The sequence below is a fragment of the Artibeus jamaicensis genome, unplaced genomic scaffold (assembly GCF_021234435.1).
Source record: "Artibeus jamaicensis isolate MK-2021 breed Jamaican fruit bat unplaced genomic scaffold, CSHL_Jam_final contig_419, whole genome shotgun sequence".
In the NCBI taxonomy this organism is placed as follows: domain Eukaryota; kingdom Metazoa; phylum Chordata; class Mammalia; order Chiroptera; family Phyllostomidae; genus Artibeus; species Artibeus jamaicensis.
Genome location: NW_026521824.1, coordinates 1,619,446 through 1,638,480, shown reverse-complemented (window position 1 = coordinate 1,638,480; position 19,035 = coordinate 1,619,446). Strand labels below are relative to the sequence as shown.

The following is a 19,035-nucleotide window of genomic DNA, read 5'->3' as shown; positions in this document are numbered from 1 at the left end:
TATTTTGTTGCCTTTGCCTTTGGTGTCAGATCCAAAAAATCTTTGCCAAGATCAATGTCAAGGAGCTTTTTCCCTGTTTTCTTTTAATAGTTTTACCGTTTCTTGAGTAGTGTTACGTTTAAGTCCTTAGTTCATTTTGAGTTCATTTTTGTGATTGGTATAAGATAGGGATTTAGTTTTATCCCTTCGCATATGGACATCAGTTTTTTCCACCACTGTTATCAAAGAGATTGTCCTTTCCCCCAGTGAGTCATCTTGACTCCCTTGTCAAATATGGTTGACTGTATATGGATGGACCTATTTCTGGGCTCCTGATTCTGTCCCATTGGTCTGTGTTTCTTCTTATGCTAGTACAACACTATTTTGATTACTGTAACTTTGCAATATAGTTTGAAATCAGGCATTGTGATACAGGATTGCTTTGACTACTTTTGGGCCTTGTATAGTTCTATATGAATTTTAAGACTGCTTTTCCTGTTTCTGTGAAATCTATAGATGGCTTTGGCTAGTATTGGCATTTTAATAATATTCTTCCAATCCATGAACACAGGATATCTTTCTATTTATGTGTGTCTTCAATTTCTCATCAATGTTTTATAATTTTAAGGGTACAGATCTTTTACCTTCTTCATTAAATTTATTCCTGAGTATTTTTAAATTTTAACATTTTAATTTTTTAGCAATCAGGTCTTTGAAAATCCAGTGATGCCTTTGGAGACTCATGAATATTCAGATCCCTTGTCTGCGCATTTCAGAGGCCTGGTCTGGTGTGTGTGCATGGTCCATGTCGGCTTTTATGGCTTCTTTGTCTTTGTCTTCACTTATCCTATTAGTCGCTCTCAGTTTTCTGCTTGGACCTAGTGTACGGACGGAAGACTCCTGTTTCTCATTGTTTAGATGTATCTTCTGCTAACTCTGTGGGCTTTAGCTGCATTTGGAAAATTGCTACTGTGTATTTCATGCCCTACAACCCACAGGGACAGATTTTTCCAAAGACCTTTTTGGCTGGGCCACTTGAAGTGGTCACTGGGCCTCCTTGGGCTGGGTGGTCGTTGGCAGCCAGGGCAGACCTCCTGCATCTTCTGCTCTGCTTGGCTTTGGGGATGCTCTGTAGCTCAGGCCACCACGTCTGTCCAGGACATTTCCAAACCTGTGTGTCTGAGCCCCATAGTGTCTTGCTGTAAAGGCTGCTATGCAGGGAAACGTAAGGCCATGCTCCCTTGGGATGGAGTACGTCCTGGCCCAGGGCTGCCCTGTGTGTGCCTCGGCCGCCCTGCTCCTCTTCTCCATGCCCCCTCCCACCACGCCTGCTCTTCCCCAGCCTCCTGTTCATCCTTTTTCTGGCTCCTCATGAAAGAAGCCATTCTTCCTGCCACCAGCCTTGGCCTCAGCAGCCCACTGCCTGTGTAGTTAAAGTTAGGAGGAGGTTTTAGAGGATCCTCAAAAGAAGGGCAGTGGTAACTTCCTGAGGGCAGGAAGACCACCTGTGTTCATCTCGGCACTTCCACAGGTCACTATGAGAGAGAGTGCTGTTAGCTCTAAGTCACCTGGAGTCCAGTGTGAGCAGAGCAGACCTCAGTGGCCAAGGACGCTGAGCTGCAGAGCTGTCCTTGGCAGACCAAGCGGAAGGTGGTGTTCCGTCTCCTGGGGGTGGGCAGCGGTGGAGGAGGGACAGCTCTGACCAGTGCGGAGCTCCCAGGCTCAGGGGGGCCTCCAGCCCTGGCCTCCTCAGGGAACTTTCCAGCATCTCCAGATCTCAGCTTCCTCATTGCTATGGGGGGATGACACCCACCTCACAGGGAATGAGAAGTTCAGCACACCCTGTCTGTTGCCTCTTGGGCGAGGAGATAAGGTCTCTGGAGAAGGCTGGTGGCAGTCCCACCCTGCGTCTAGCACTGACCAGCAACTTTGACCCAGACCAGCTTCTTCACCTTTCTACGCCTCCTAACTCTAAGAAGATGGGGTAATAGCACCCACTTAAAATAAGTTGTGAGAAGCAAATGAAATTATATAGAATGGGAAGGAATCCCTTGCATTGCCTGGCATGCAGTCTGCAGTTAATGGTAAGGTCATGCCTCTCTTTGTGGCCATCTTTGTCCAGGTGGTGACTCATTGTATGAACTGAGTTGTGTGCAATGCTGTATAAGGTGGCCAGTGATCAGGTCAGTGGTGCAAATAAGGCCGTCAGAAATGTCCCGTGTTGCTGGTGATGTCCTGCCAAGGAGACATTCCCCACTAGTCAACTGTGGCATTGTGTGGGCTGACTTTCCAGAGAGCTAAGCAGTTCAGAAAGCTGTGTCAAGGCCGGGGAGGGTTTGAAGGTGTCCCACAGCCTCCTGAGTGGGAATCATGTCATTGTGGCTGTCATTACCCTGCCCTCCCTGTGCAGGGCTCTGTGTCACCCTCACCACAGGCCTGGAAGGGGGTGCTCACATTCCCAATTTACAGATGAGGATGACGAGGCTCTGGCAGACTTGTTCTAGGCCATTCAGGTAAAAAGTGGTGGCACTGAGGGTCAAGCACATACTGGCCTTCTGGCCAGAACCCACACGTGCTTGTGCTTTTCTGAGTGGGTGGGGCTAAGGCCTGTGTCACTCATTTTACTGGGAGGAGTGAGTGGGGTTTGAAGTGTACAAGAACTTCAAAGCTGTCACAGCAGCCGAGGCCCCAACCTTTCAGTAAGAATGGAAATCCCTCCGTCGTCTTTATTTTCAGTAGCAGAGGCAGGGTTGTGTATCTGTGAGAGGTATGCGTGTGAGTGTTTGCTTCCTCACATAAAAGGGCCAATAACTTCCTGGGTAGTTCCGGCTGTCACAGCAGCCTTCTTTTGTAACGGAGCATGTGTCCCATTGGCTAATGCCTCACATTCAGAAGCCCAGAGAGAAGAGTTAAAATCCTAATTTTCAGAGACCACTCAGTTGTCTGGATCCCACCGAAACACCATCATCCTTCTCATGCAAGACAGTGACCTAAATGAACCACGGAGTGCCCAATTACTGCGCAGGGGCAGTCAACCAAGGGCTGCCTCCTCACCAAGAAGTGTGAATTGGTGAGAGAGGCCTGTGCCACTTAGGTTCAGCTCCAAAGGAGACTGCCAGGAAGACGACCGGGGGAAGGGCAGAGGGGTGGTGGAGACTCTGCGGCTTCCTCGGTGCCTGGCGTCTCCCCGGGCTCTGGCAGTGGTTACCTCCTTCCTTCCCTCCCATACCAGGTGCTGGAGACATGTGTGAAGAACTGTGGCCACCGCTTCCATGTCCTTGTGGCCAACAGAGATTTCATCGACAGTGTTCTGGTCAAAATCATCTCTCCCAAGAACAACCCTCCTACCATTGTACAGGACAAGGTGCTTGCTTTGATTCAGGTAGGTCAGCTCCTCTTGTCCAGTGTGTTGACTGGAGGAAGATGGGGCCTCTTCTCAGTGAATCCTCATGCTCACCGATCATTTGCAAGAAAGAGTGGAGGCCTCTGCATGTAGATAGTTGTTGCAAAAGACTTCTTTTTTACATTCATCCCACTGGATTGAGGCCCTAAGCAGTGGCTCTCCAGCTGGTTGACAGAGGCTTCCCTGAAATTTTATGGGTGCCTGGCCCTCTGCTGCCCATAGGGCATGTGCGGCGTGGGCAGCACCCTGAGCCATCAAGGACAGGGTAGAATAGGAGGGTCGTAATTTCAGAGCTGTGTGCAGGGCTAGTGAGTCACATGGCGGGGCAGCTCCAGGGCAGGCAGGGGAGTAGCAGGCAGGTGGCATTGACGAGGGATTCACTAAGGAGATAACATTTCTGTTGGACGGTGAAGGATGGTGAGGAAAGTGGTGAGCATGTGAGAAGCATCTCAGGCAAGGAGAATAGCACGTACAAAGGCCCAGATGCATTAAAGAGGGTAGTCAACACATTCGGGATATATTCTTCAGTCATTGTTCTGTAACAAATTATCCCCAAGTTTAGCAGCTTAAAGCAATACATGTTCATTACCTCACAGTTTCCATGGGTCAGGAATTCAAAAGAAGCTTAGCTAGGTGATCCTGGCTCAGGAGCTTGTGAGGTTGCACTGAAGATGTTGACTGGCCGGGCCTCATCTGAAGGCTCAAATGAAGCCGGAGAAGCCACTTCCAAGGTGGCTAACCCCCATGGATCCTTGCTAACTGTTGGTAAGACGTCTGAGTTTCTTGTCACATGGCCCTCTTGAGTGTCCTTGTGATGTGGCAGTTGGTTTTCCCTAGAGCAAGTAACCTGAAGGAGCATGTGGAAGAAGTTGCAGTGCCTGGTGGGACTGTGTCTCAGAAGTCATACACCATCTTTTCTGTCACCGTCAGTTTGTTAGAAGGAGTCAGCAGGTCCAGCCTCAAAAATAAGGGTGTCTTCCCGGACTAGTGTGGCTCAGTGAATTGAGTGCCAGCCTGCCAACCAAAGGGTCGCTGGTTCAATTCCCAGTCAGGGCACATGCTCGGGTTGCAGGCCAGGTCCCCAGTAGGGGTGTGCAAGAGGCAACGATACCTTGAAGTTTCCCTTCCTCTTTCTCCCTCCTTTCCCCTCTCTCTAAAAAATACGTAAGTAAAATTAAAAGAAAGAAAAAGTAAGGGAACTAAGCTGTATCTCTTAAAGAGATGTTTTAAAACCATCACACGGAGAGGGGAGTATAATAAAGAATGGGGCCAGGAGATAAGGCCAGAAAGATGGTCAGGGCTTATGGGCCATGTACACCGAGGAGTTGGTTCTTCAGCCTGTCGGCAGTGGGGAACATTGAAGGTTTCTGAGCTGGGCGTACACAGTCAGATCTGGATTTTAGAGCACCCTGGTGACAGGTTCAAAGGCACACATGTCAAGAAGCTCATCCAATGTGGGGTGTTAGTGCTGTGGTACAGGAAAGATAAGGGCCTGTAGGAGCCAAGAGGAGAGGGGAGGACCAATCGGGGGCAGGGCTAAGAAGGCAGGGGCAGTGTGATTAGGGTGCGGGCTTTGGAGGTCGTATGGCCCTTGAGGCTGGAGAGAAGAGAGGGCCTGAACCCAGGAGTCTGCCCACTGCCTGGAAGTGTTCCCCAGCACTTGGGGCAGCTGGCTTGCCCCCAGTTCAGACAGCCCTCAGAGGCCTCCCACCCAGGTCTGCCGCGCACGTCACACCCTTTTGCCCCACCCGCTTTTGGTCTCCAGCTACGTCGCATGTCCCATCCCATCTCTCTGAGCTCCCCAAGACCTGCAGGATATTCCGTCTCAGGGACTAGAGCACCTGACATCATGGGGTGGTGTGTTCAGTAAGTTTCTGTTTCTCTTAAGGAATGAATGACTGTTGTTTGCTAGAGCTGTAAGGAAGCGAGCAGTGCGGGTGGCCACGGAGCCCCTCGTGTGGTCCCTCAGCTTGTTCCTGTGCCTTCATTCCACCTACCAGACCTCTCTCCCTTTCTCTGTGTGTGTGTGTGTGTGTGTGTGTGTGTGTCTCTCTCTCACACACCCACACACCCAGACGCAAATCTTCTCACCCCCTGCCCTCCCTACCCACGCCCCAACAACCCCCTTATTCTGGATGTCCCCAGTACACTTCCTTGTCTCAGCACCCTGAGTATTTGATGTCAGGAAAGTGAACAGTGTTTTTTTTTTTCTCACAAAGGATGGGGCATCGCAGCCTGAACCAGGCAAGCCCACAGGAGCCCCAGGTACAGTCTGTCTGGGTTCAAGCTGGGAAGGAGGACTTCCTGAGGCCAGGCCCAGGGAGGCCTGTCTCCGGGCAAGCACAGCCGTGGCTGTGTGGGGATCCCTGCTGAGGGCGAAGGCTATGCTGGCGGTGGCCCCTGGCTCTCCCTGGGCTGCCGACCCAGCACACCCTGCCCTGACCTCCAGCGCTTTCCTGTGGGAGTTACTCAGCACTGCTGCTTCCCACTCTCTGACCTGGCAGGCGTTTTAACCTCCTTATGTGTGAGATGGGAGCCTGCACTCCTGCCTTTCTGCTCCCAGCCCTGAGTCTGTTAGTCCATCAGAGTAGCACAGTTATCTGCACCCACATCCGGAGGACATCGCCTGCTGACCTGGCAACAGCAGGTGTACCCGTGTTCGGGAGGGAGTGGATGGGGCCTTGAGGGCCTTGCAGGCCCCTGCGAGGCCAGGACTCTCTGAACAATGTCTCCTGGGTCCAGCTGGGAAAGCGCAAGGGGCTTTAGGTAAGGGTGCTTCCAGGTGGGCTTAAAAACCTAACAGGGGAGGGTTATTCCTGCCCAGGTTTAGAAACTTCCTAAAGAATGTTCAGCCCTGGCTGGTGTGGCTCAGTAGATTGAGCACCAACCTGCAAACCAAAGGGTCTCTCTCCAGTTTGACTCCCAGTCAGGGCACATGCCTGGGTTGTGGGCTGGGTCCCTGGTTGGGGGTGCGAGAGCAGCAACTACACATTGAAGTTACTTTCCCTCTCCTTCTACCTCCCTTCCTCTCTCTCTAGAAATAAATAAAATATTTTTTTTTTAAAAAGAATGTTCATCTTTGGTCATGGCTAAGCAACGCAGAGGAAAGCAGGCAGCATTCAGATCTGGCAGGTGGCTTGGCTTCTGCAATGGGCTGGGACAAAAAATAAACAAGATCAGCCTTTTTGTTTACTTTTTATTGAATTATATATTCAGGAAATGGCATATTTAAAAATATATACAACTTGACAAATTTTTATAAGCTGAACATACCCCTATAACCAGCCCCCATTTTGTGAAGCAGACTGACACACAGCCAGAAGCCCCACCCCCCTGGCATGACCACTTGCCTGGCCTCTCACTGCACAGATGGGCTCTTCCTGTCCTTGAATTTTATCAGTAGAGGCTCTCTTCCAGCATGCTGGTGTCTGTGGGTCTGGCTGTGCTATGGCCCGCACTGCATCCTGCTCCCCTGCTAGTATTCCAGACAGGCTTCAGCAAGCACCCTCCGTCCTATTCAGACTCCAGAAGGAAGTGTTGGCCAACCCAAAAGGGGTTGTGCTGGTGCAGGGGATTAAATCCTGGAGTACGCAGCTTAAATAAGTGGATTGAGGAAGCCAGAGTGACTGTATTAAGTGAGGTTCATCAATTGTAATTAATAAGACTTTTTGGAAACTGACCTTTTAATTTCAAGTGGATCTGCTGGTTAGAGAGAGAGTTTCTGTGGCTGCCTGAGGGTTGGTTGGAACCTGTTGCGGGAGCCAGGGAGGCATTTAAGTGCTGGAGACAACAGAATTAGCAACAGAGCCCTGGGCATCAGAGAATCTGCCTTCTTCTGTGGGTTATATGGTGATGGAGTGACTCTGAAGAGCTGGACCTTGTTTGGGAGAGTCATTTTGGTGTACTTTTTAAAAATGTATTTTGTAACTTCCAAGGAACAGATCTTTTTAAAAAAATTATTTTTTAGAGTTTCAGCAGCCCTCAGTGGTGTGGTTTAGATGATTGGGCGTCATTCTGTAAAGTGAAAGGTTGCTGGTTTGATTCCCGGTCAGGGCACAAGCCTGGGTTTGCGGTTTTAGTCTGGGTAGGGGTGTGTGTGAGAGGCAACTGATTGCTGTTCCTCTCTCACATCCATGTTTCTCTTCCTCTCTTTCTCCTTCCCTTCCCTCCTCTCTAAAATAAATAAAACCTTTTAAAATAAAGAGTTTCATTAATCAGTGGTAAGTGGCAGTTTGTTTAGAATCTGTCCTTCCCTGTCTGTACTGTTTTACTTTTGGGAATTTGGTGGTCACATGCTGCTACCCCCAGCTGCGCAGGTCTGGCAGTATCTCCTTTAGCATCCTCTCCCCTCCCTAGGAATCCTGGAGTTAGCCAGTTTTTCAGTCACACCTCAGTGTCTCCTTTCCACCCAGTCTGCCTATGGTTCCTGCCCCATCCACAACCCGAGGAGAGCTCTGCAGAGCGTGAGCAGGCAGGCCCACAGCGGCCTCTTCACACCCTTCGACTGCACAACACTGGGAATTGAGGTCCTTGCAGTCAGGGAGATGCCTGCAGTTTAGGACGCACCACAGAGCTGGGGTAGAATTTCTCCTCTCCAAGGAAATGCTGCATAGGCCGCACTGAGTTCGGTGTGTTGTTCATGCTCAACAGCACCATTGCAAGACCAGGGTGTTGCCATCTGCACTGTGACAGCACTGGCAGGAGGAGGGGCCAAGTGGGCTTGGCTAGGGCTCTTGCATCTGGGTACAGGGCATACTGGCCTCTAAGACAGCAAGCAGCTGGGCTGCTTAAACTTTCAAGCCCTGGGACAGGCGGTGGGAAATGCTCCCTAACAGGCCTCTTATCCTCCCAGGCCTGGGCGGATGCCTTTCGAAGCAGTCCTGACCTCACAGGCGTCGTGCATATATATGAGGAGCTGAAGAGGAAGGGAGTTGAGTTTCCTATGGCAGATTTGGACGCTCTGTCTCCCATACACACACCGCAGCGGGTAAGCTTCCAGCTGGCATTTTCTAAAAAGACCTATGGCAGAACACGAGAGCCACTGCCCTTCTGTGGCTCCGTTTGAATTATTCAGCATGTCATCACGCCTTCTCAAAGCTCGAGGGCATTTCTTTTTAGTCACAAGGTTGAATGCAAGAGTGAGACAGCTGGTTGACTGGGGATTAAGTGGCTGCAGCATCTCCCCTATTTTCATACTGACTGTGGGAGAATAGAGCAGAGGAATCGGTTCAGACGTGTTCATGGTAATGGCTGCTTGGGGAAGCCACTTTGTGAGGGTCATTAGTACCTGCTTTTCAGAGCCTCCAGGATCTGGCACGGGGGTGCGAGCCTCTCCCTTTGAGAGTACCAGCACACGTGGGTGCTGGCAGTGCAGTGGCTGAGCTCGTCTTGGAGGCGGGGCAGAGAGCTGCTTCTGATTTTTTCAGTTGTAAGGGTTAACCAGGTAGATCTAAAAGGACCCGTTATCAAATGTATTTAAAATTTACTTTGCGATATGAGTGTTCAGCATCAGCCCATACATGCTTGGGATTCGAAGACTATGAAGGACCCATTTAGAGGCCTCCCACTGAGGTTCCTGCCACATGCAGGCGAAGCCCGTCATCCTTTCCTAGAGAATCTGGTGTCCACCTCTGCTGGCTAGGAGTCAGCCCTGTGGGGGAGAGCCAGGGAGCTCTGTGGTCTGGGAGAGACACTCCATCCCAGAGCACTCTGCCTTGTTGGCCCTAGTTTGCCTGTCTCTGAACCGGGGCGAGAAGGACAGCATGCCTGTGTAGGTCCCTTGTGTGAACACAGCTAATGCCCAAGAGGTTGCTGGAGATGCCCACAGGGAAAGCCAAAGGGGCTGTACTTCCCAAAGCAGTATTCTCATTATGATCCCTCCAGACCACTTCCTGTGCTTTGTGGAATAAGTATGACCTGTTTTATTCTAATAACGACACAGACCTACAAGGGGGAGACCCAAAGAAAACCGGAATTTATAAGAAATTGTGTATTTATTCTTACATATTCAAACTTCAGTTACTTTCAAAGTACCCTGCATTTGATGCAATATACCTATGAAGACATTTTTTCACTGCTCAAAAGTTTTTTAACTCATTGATTTTGATGCTTTTTAGTGCTGCTGCTGTTTTTTGTTTTGCTTCTTCCACATTGGCAAAATGTTTCCCTTTAAGGACTTTTTTTCATCTGGGGAAGCAAAAAAAATGTTGCTCGGGGTGAGATTGGGTGAAAAGGGAGGGTTGTGGCACAGGAGTCATGCTGTTTTGGTCAAAAACTGCTACATGCTCAGTGCTGTGTGGGCAGGTGTACTCCTAAATCACCTATTGTGAAATAGGCAAATGTGTTAAAAGAGTCTTCAGAAAAATTTCACTGAAGTGGAATTTTTCAGAAAATTTTTCAGAAAATTCCACTGAAGTGGAATCACCACCAGCTGATGCACTGATGCAGATGGGCTCCGAGAACACTCACTTAGCAGGGGAAGCCTGTGCTGCAAGGGGCCCACCCTCCAGAAAATAATTCTGGTCTTTTTGGGGTCCCCCTTGTGTGTTGTTTTTCCTGTAATCACAAAGAACATTCAGTAAATTGCATAATTTGTGTTTATATTACACTACTTGTAAAAGCCAAAACATAGTCTTCTGATACCAAATAGCAGCAAAACTTAACAGCAGCCCCACCCACCAGGTCCCTTGGTGGTACTCACGTGGGGAACCCTGACCAGAGCCCCGTCAGAGCACCCTCACTACTGCCTTTGGAGTTGCTTTACTTGGCTGCGCGGTGAGCAGAGGGAGGAGCCGTTGGGAGCCCCCTCCTCAGTGGAGAGCCTAGGAGCGGAGGGCACCCTCCACTTACCTGTGGGCAGCTATGGTGGGAAGCGCTGCCTTGGGTGGGGTGGGTGCCGGGCCCAGCAGCACAGGCGTCCTAGGTAAACAGAGGACTTTTGTTGCCATGCCAGAGTGTCCCTGAAGTGGATCCAGCTGCCATCAGGTCCTGGTCCCAGCTGCAGCAGAGGACAAGTTCCGGCTCCTATTCCTCGCCTCCTCCCGCTCTCTACTCTGCTCCACAGGCCCCAGCGCTGAGTGTGACCAGCCCCATCACAGCCAACTCAGAACAGGTACTCATATCCTCCCGGGCCACAGGCACACCAGCCAGCCATCCTCACCCACCCTTTCTGGGGATACGAGTAGGGCCTCCCAAGCTAGGCACTTTGCTAGGTGTCAGCGGCCCGCCCACAGATGGAAGGGCCAACCCCTCTCCTGAGGACTGAGAGACAAGGTTGGGGGACAGGTGTGAAGACAGTCAGGAGTGTATGGTCACTGGTGCAGGGTGGTCTCCACATGTTCTGAGAGCAGAGCTGCACAGTCTCTGGCAGGCAACCTAGGGCACAGGGCTACCGAAGGTCTGGAAGTTGGAGCAGGACCTTGTCTGGTGAGGTGTGTTGGCAGGGGGCACAGAGTGTGGTGCTGTAGAGGCAAGGGGTAGTTTGTAGGATGGGTGGTGGGGAGGAAACTGGCAGCAGGTGAGGCCAAGAGCACAGGAATAGAGTTCAGAGAGGGTCAGACTTATTTCATGAGGAAGGCCAGCCATCAGCGAGGCCCTCGGCAAGGCCCTGCTTGTCTGTGGAGGCTGAGGTGGGACCCGGAGGCCTTCAGGAAGTGCCCTTCCTGCCTTTGTCCTGTGTATCTGCCTTTGCTGAGTGACTTCCTGAAAAGCCGGTGCCCTTTAACCCCAGACTGGCCTTTTTTAGATGGGATGTGGAGCCTAGTCTTTGGGTAAATCTCTAGAATTTACATTAAAATTTGAGGATGGGTTAGACTCGGAAAAAATCTATACAGTGTTTATACTTTTTAAATCCTTGTTTAATATTTGCAACAATGCCATTATTAGGAGACTGATCTAATACCAGGGCATGCAATTCTGACTGGCTAAGGGAAGGGCTCTGCCAGTGCCTGCTGTCCTGCCTTCACCCCTAGGCCAAGGAGGGGCGTGGCAAGCAGAAGAGCTGCTCCTCCCAGCAGCTAGCCTTCACCCCTGCCACCCCTGTGGTACTGGACAGTCTCAGACTCCTGAGGGGCAGCTGAGGGAGATGCATACCCAAGTGCTTATGTGCACTGTTGAGGAGAGACAGTGCAGCCCTGTGTGGATACGTGGGGGTCACATAAACTGGGCCTCGCTGCACTGCAGGGGCTGGGACCTGGCCTGAAAGGGGGCCCTGGCAAAGAAGGCCTTTGGCGCCAGGTTCTGCTCCTCTGGGCAGAACTGAGCCACCCTCTCCCCAGAGGGAGGATGAACATACCCCAAGCAGGGTGGCCACTGTGCCCCTCCACTGACTTGCATTTGGTGTGTGGGAGCTCAAGAGGAGGTCTCCCCACAGCCAGAGCAGGCGAGGCAGGGTGTGGGGTGGACGAGAGGGCGTGAGTACTAACTGCCCTGGGGGAAGGAGGCGGAGGCAGGCAGGGAGCCAGCTGCGGAGCCACCAGGTTTCTCATTGTCGCAGTGTGGGGCTTCCCTAGCCACAAACCTCTCCTCAGCAAGACGTGGGCCCCCACCCTCCAGGAAAGCCAGAGGCAGAGGGGAGCCTGTCATCCTGTTGACCAGAAAGGCCTGCCAGAGGAGGGAGGAGTGCTCGGTGGCACTTTGGGGAGGGCAGGGAGAATCCAGGAAGGCTTCACTGTTGATGCAGGTCACATGCAGTTAGAGCGATAGCAAAACCCCACTCTGGACGCTGCAGCAGTGTTGGGCATGTGCGCGCCAGCTCTGTGTGGACATTCTCACGTCAGTTTCTCACAGCAGCCCTATGAGATCATGGATATTATCCTCGCCTGTCTAAGGTGACGAAACTGAGATCCAGAGAGCTTAAGGTTTATCCTTATTGTGTCCCTGCTGCAGGAGAGACAGCCCAGGCCCAGGCTCTGGGGAGCTCTGTTGGGTGGGCAGGTTGGGAAGTTTTCAGGGTTTGTGTTATTCCTTGGTAGGGAGCTAGGAGGAGCGGGTCTCTCCGAGGTCTTTTCTCAGTCCCTCTCCCTTACTCTTGCCACACCAGGAAAGCATGGTTAACACTGGCCAGCCTCTCAGAAGACCACAGTAGTTAGATTAGAAACTGTCAGGAGGTGGAGCCTGTAACTCTTTGGTTCCATAGCAAGGATCCCAATGCTGAAGGGGCCTTAGGGATCACGCACTCCACCCTTCACTTGAAAGAGCAGCCGCAGAGCCTGAGAGAATAATTCCTTCCTCAAGGTCCTGTGATGGGAGAGCTGAGACTGCAGACCAGCTCAGTTCGCTTTGCACCCAGCATGCTGTGCCTGCACAGTGCTGCCTCAGTGTCCTGGGCAGAGCCCCTGTGCTCTCAGGGGGCCTCACTCCCCCCTCAACATCCTGTAGGAGCTGCCAGCCTCCTTACATGCAGACCAGAGGGAGATAAGAAGCCTTCACTGCTACACTCACTCAGCAGTATCACCTAGGTATCACTGTGCGTGGGCCTGTCACAAGCCGGGAACAGGTAACTGACCTCTCCTTCCTGCTTTCCTCCTGGCCCCAACAGATCACCAGGCTGCGGAGTGAACTGGACATTGTCCGAGGAAACACGAAAGTTATGTCTGAGATGCTAACGGAAATGGTGCCTGGGCAGGAGGACTCATCCGATCTGGAGTTGCTCCAGGTAAGGGGCCTCACCCTGTGGGAGCCCTGGGCCCCAGGAGGCAGCAGAGTGGGAGGGATCAAGCCTGGGTAGGCCGGGCCCAGCCTCCCACTGGTGAAAACAGCCAGAGGCTGGTGCCAGGCTTTCTCTTGTTTTATTGTCCTTAATAACATTTTTTCCTGATTACAAAATGCCGGTTGCAGAATAGATGCCCATCTAAAGAAAAGGAAGTTCAAAGGAGAAAATGATAATTTTCTTTAATGCCAGCATCCACAAATTACCACAGTTGATGCTTTGAGGTATTTTTTTGAGATTTTTTTCTGTTTATTCAAATGTAATTGAGATGCTCTAGTACTATACATGTGATTCTGTGCATTACTTTGCTCCCTCAACACCACTGCATGCCGCGCACATTTGCAATGGGACTCCACCCTCTCCTGTACATGGGAACCAGCCACTCTGAGACTGAGATGAAGCTGAAGCCCCTTTTCTCTTCCCAAACACTGAGGATTCCCAGGCCAAGACTGTTCATGTAGCGGCTCCCGGGGCTCTCTTACTAATCAGATGCCGTGCGGGTCCAGAAGCCTGGCAGCAAGGCCGGCCTGCAGGGATGCCCTCAGGTTAGACCCTGCTTCCCAGGCCAGCCAGGCCCATACCAGCAGCTGGATCTCCACCACACCCGTCCCAGAGGGCTATGGCCTTTGTAGAGAGTGCCAGCGGCTCTACCCTTAGAAGCAGTGACCTCCACAGGGGATGGAGAAAGGATGCTGTGCACTCCCAAGTGTCAGATCTTTTCAGTGGGAGGCAAGATACTTGAGTAAACAAATCAGGAGCCAGACCAGCCCGGTGCACTGGCAGGAGTCCTCAGGACTTGCCTGCTGTTGCTGTTCTTGCCTACACTTGGGGCTGTCAGCCCTGGCCTCTCCGGGCCACACCTCCCACCCTGTTGGTACACACTTGCTGCCTGGGAAGGCTCGACTCTCATGGCCCTGTCCCTTAGGCACGCACACTGCCAAGTGGCTGCTCCTGTCCTGAGCTGTTTTTTGTCACGCCCCCTCTGTCCTCTGAAGCCATCGGCTCCTGGGGGGAGAGGATGGGTGGAAGCCTGTTCTGGGCCTAACACAGAGCAAAGCCCCAGAGGCCCACAGGTACACTGACTGAGACCCCTGCTCTGGAGGAACTTACAGCTTAGTGCAGGAGACAGACAAGAGAACAGCTCATCTCCACAGCACTGTGTGATCGGGCTGCTCTTGGAGCCAGGGTGCACACCGGCTGCCAGCCCCACCCTGGTTCCCAAACCTCACCCCCATTCCAGCAACGCACCAGGCTTGCCACAGCTGAATAGGTCCAGCTGTCCACATGCCACACTCCATGGGACCCAGCATCCTGTCAGTGTGTTCTCAGCCTCCACTCCCAGCCCGTGGTGGGGGTTCTTCTGGGTGTTACCCAAGGTATCGGGGTCTGAGATCAGTCTGAAAATAGCATAGAAACCGGGAGGGCTTCTCAAAGCAGCCCTGTGCTTTGTCAGCATCAGAATTCCTGCTGACAAGGGGCCCACAGTGGACAGAACAGACCTCCTGACCACAGGGGGAGGCTGAACAAAGCCAGCATGCTTCCAGACAGCCAGGGCAGACCCAGACAGCAAGGGTACTCTGTGTGTGCATGTCAGAGTGTATATGTATGTGTGTTTTAAAACAAACCCATCAGCCAAGATAAACAACCTAATCTCCTGGCGTCAGCTCACAGTTTTCAAAAATAGGCTTCTTCCCATGACGTTTTCCTCTGTTTTGTTCCAACTCTGAGCCTACCAGCCCACACTGCTGTCTTATAAATCAAGCAGGAAAGAACGGTGCTGGGGACCAGTGGGAGGCTGTCCTTTCAGCATGGAGGATTCAGGAGCCGGGCAGCTCTGTGTGAACAGACACGACTCCCCTGGCTGCCGGTCTCACTCTGTCATTTCTGGTGTCTCCTCCTCTTTCTCCCCCAGCTGTCTAAAGACAGCCAGGCAGGGTCTCCCAAGTGTTGGGGCCAGACTGAACAGTGAGCCTTCCACATAGGAAAATGGCACAGTTGCTTGGAAAGTGACAAGATTAGAATGTGCCCTGAGGACCCCTCAGTCAAGTTGGAGGGCAGCCAGACTGGTCAGAGTGGAAGCTGTCTAGAGAGCTTGCAGTGTTGGCCAGGGCCACGGAAATAAATACTGTTGTCACCAACCCAATTGTTCACGCCAACAAAAGCTGCTCCTGTCTCTAGTGTAAATTGCTGGGTGGGAGGTGGAGGAAATGGGAAGAGAGGAAGTTGGAGGTGTCACCCCCAGGATGCACTGGTGTGACCTGCCACAGTTATGGGTGGGTTATATCCTGATTGTTTCCTGTAAGTCACAAAGCACTTTGAGGTGCAGCCTCGCCACAGCCCTGCAGAGCCTCAGAGAAGCTTTCTGGGGAGAGCAGTTTGCCTAAGGACTTTGGGGGATAACTTGTGGTTGAGGGAGGCTGAGGCTTCTCTACTCCACTGTGTTGTCAGCCTAGCTGGAGCTCCAGGGGAAAGTGAGGTGAGAGCCCAGAGGGAGCCAGCAGCCCCTCCCTTTGCTCCAAGTTGGGAGAGACCTTGCAGGCAGCTGGTCTGGCTCTACACTGTGCTACGATTCCCCCGACAGCAATGTGCCTGCCTTGTTTTCCTTAACATCCTCAGCAGCAAGCTGTTCAGGTCAGCCCATGGAAGCGCATTCTTTCCAAATGCACCTGTTGGCGGGACTTTGGAAGGCAGCACAGCAGTGCAAGAAAAGCAAGGGCCAAGGAGTCCATGGTTCGTGTCTAAGTCCAACCACTGTGGCCGATGCCACAAGTCCCCGACCCCTAGGAGGTCAGAGTAATCAGCACCACCAGGGAGGAAGATGGGAAACTATTTCCAGTGCTAGCTCAGGGCCGGACACCGACAGGTCCTCCGCAAGTTGAAGCTGCTGCGATTATATCCAGCACGTCTCCCTATAACTGCTGCCCTGGTCTGCCTTCCTGAACAACAGTAGAAAACAAGTATTTCTTCACATGGTAGGTCCTTAAACATTTGAAGACTGCCCACAGCCCAGTTGCTGTGTGGTACAGATGTGGCTGTGGGCGGCCCACCTTGTAGGTAACCAGGCAGTTCTCAGCAGGAGACATCCACTGAAAACCCAGCATCTCTTTCTCATGTGGCTGCTGAGCTGCGCCTTGCCCACCCTGCACATGGCCACGTGGGGCTGGGCCTACAATAGGAGGTTCTGCATCCAGGTCTGCTGAAGTTCACACCCTCAGCTACAGCCTGTGAGTCGAACCTTCTGGAGTCTAATGATCCCAATGCTGTCATTTGGTACCTTCTGTCCTTTCAAATTAGCTTCTTGAACTTAGTTTTCAATTAAGAGTAACTTTCAATTAATTCAGTGATGCCAAAACTTGGCATGCCTGTATGACCACCCATCAGATAAGAAAAGAAGCCTTCCTGCACGTTTCTTCAAGGAGCAATTGGGAGGTGTCGCCCCTGCTTCCTGCTTTCTTCCTGCATCTCATTTCAGCAAAAGACTGGAAGGCCAGGCCATTTTATTTCTCTAGAGAAATCTAATTTATTCTCCACATTTAGCTTCATTGTTTCCACTTTCTCTTCAACAGAATTTTTTCTCCCTCCCTCCTCCTTTGCAGCTCTAGGAAGCAGACCTTCAGGACCTTATTCCGTGTTCTTTAGAACATGGAGAGGGTTCGGAGGACACCCATCATGATGGTTCACAGGTTTTTATGAAGTGGGGATGTGAGTGTCCCTGGAAGAAGAGATAAAGGCATTAGGAGTTAGTTATTAGAAAAGAGGATATTTTAGTAAGATGTTCTGATAGACAGAGGGCTTTTGCACAGGGAAAGGAACGAGCTGTTCTCCCTCTCCATTGAGAACCAGACGCAGGAGGCCAACACCGAAATCATCAACAGTAATGAGCTTCTCATCCCAGCTGCTGCCCAGTGGGAAGGACCACCTGGGCCAGCAGTTAGCTCTCAGCATCCTCTGGTGTGGGAGAGTCACTGTCTGGAGGTGTGGATGTGGGAACAGGGCAGAGGAAAGTCCGCCCGCTGTGCCTGCCGTGGTCTGGCTGTGGCGATTCTGGGGAGACTGGGCAGGCTGCTAGCTGGTGTTCGTGGTAGCAGAAACCTTAACGTCCTGGTCCTCCTCTCACCTCTGATCTCTTTGTCTTTTTTCTTCCTATTTAATTACATTTTAAGACAATAACTTACCAGGTTAAAGCATGGATATGGTAAAGCTTCCTCTCGGCAGAGATCTCTCTAGAGGTCCCTAATTAATAGCCCAGGGCTGGCACTCTGGGTGCTCCTCTGCTGATGATGGAGTCAGGGCTGTTTCCCCCATACCCCCACCACTGAAGGCAGCACACATAAGGCCAAAGCAGATGTTTCTCAGGCTCACACTCCATGTCCTCGCTGCATTCTGTGCCCTGGGCTCTCATTCCTCTAGGGTTAGAGCTAGCAGAGGTCTCAGAAGCCATCCTCCATCTCCCAAACATTCTGTCCAGTATTGAAGCCCATTTCTTCTCAAATTAAATACTACAGAGAACCAAAATGTTTAGAATGGGTAAAAGCAGAGCCGTCCTGGCTGCCATAGGGTGGGGTGCCACTACCCCCATGCTGTGAAGCCACCTTGGTAGCCCTCTGCAGAGGTTTGCCATTTCTCTGCCTCCTTGTGCCCACGGAGAAACAGGCCCGGAGAACTGATGTGGGTAACTAAGCCAGGACTGCTATGGGGAGCTGGGGGTTTGGGCAGACTGAGGATTCGGGGCACTTGAAAGTCAAAGCCCTCATCCTCTTCCCTCCCGCCCCAGCCCAGCTCCGACTTCTCCCTCCTCTGCATCCCCACTGCTTGGGGGTGGGGGGGATGTTACCACCCACCTGGGCTGGCCTGGCCTGGGTACAGCTGGTATCTGAAGTACCAGGTAGGTGGTAAAGAGAGAGGGGTTATGAGTATCCAGTGATTTGCTAGAAGTCTTCTATTTCCTGGGAGGACCCTGCCTTCTCCAAACCCTGGAATGGTAATCATAAGAGAACCAAAGTGAGAATGTTTGGAGAAAAACCCAGGAGGCCCAGGCAGGGGCTTGCCATCCGTGTTGACCAAGAAAGGCTGACAGCTCCATTCTTGTTGTGCAGAGGGCTAGCAGCAGGGCAGAGCCAAGGTGAAGGGCAGCGTTTCCATAACCAGACAGATGGAGCCCAAACACCCAGCAAGCCAGAGAGAATCTCCAGATGAAGTGATTATGGCTTTAGGGCTCTTGATACCCAGCTGCCTATATCTAGATCCCTTATGTCTTAAAAAAATGCAGCTAACTGGAGTGATTTGGGGCTGCCCCACTTGGTCAGCTGCCCCCAATCCCCAGGAGAGAGCTTCCACAGGCTAAGCAGCCACGGGGGAGTGGCTGCGGAAATAGCGTCCAGACCTGTGTCTGGCAGACCACTGTCTACTTCTGCCTGGGAGGTGGGTCAGTCAAGCTTCCACCTTGCCCTAACCTACAGGATCCGGTCTGGGGTGCTCATTACCCTTCAGCACTGAATACCCAAATGGCGCCCTAAAGCACACTCCTGCCACCCCTGGGAGAGTAAGTAAATGGGTCTCAGGTTTTTGAAGGGTCCTTAACCCTTCAAAATTAATTTTCTAAATGACCATACCCTTTCCTCCAGATATCTCACTCCTAGGAGCTCATCCCATGCAGGTGCTGGTACAAACGCATAAGCCTTTATGTATACAAATGTCTGCTGCTGCATTAAATTAGCCAAAAAAGAGACTGCAACCTAAATGCCCCTAAATAGAAGAATGTTGGGGTACATTATAGCACACACACACACACACACACACACACACACACGATGAGGCAGTCTTTATGAAGTGATGGGCAGAGGTGTCCAGAATATTCTGTTGAAAAGGCAATCTGCAAAGAATAATATATTTTAAAAATGCTTTGTACAAACATGTACTTCAGGACACCTGACAGTCTGTAGGT

The 19,035-nt window shown here is 51.6% G+C and overlaps 1 protein-coding gene across 11 annotated transcripts in view; it reads left to right on the top strand.

The window, feature by feature from the left end:
- Nucleotides 1–19,035, top strand: part of TOM1L2 (target of myb1 like 2 membrane trafficking protein) — a 130,414-nt gene that overhangs the window by 90,146 nt on the left and 21,233 nt on the right. For 8 of the 11 annotated variants that reach the window (XM_053665664.1, XM_053665660.1, XM_053665658.1 and 5 more), the window contains 4 exons: nt 3,212–3,361; nt 8,235–8,369; nt 10,335–10,493; nt 12,921–13,037. In XM_053665664.1, coding sequence (XP_053521639.1) covers nt 3,212–3,361; nt 8,235–8,369; nt 10,335–10,493; nt 12,921–13,037 — 561 coding nt within the window. The remainder of the gene's footprint in view (nt 1–3,211; nt 3,362–8,234; nt 8,370–10,334; nt 10,494–12,920; nt 13,038–19,035) is intronic. The other 3 variants (XM_053665665.1, XM_053665663.1, XM_053665662.1) reach the window with 1 other exon arrangement.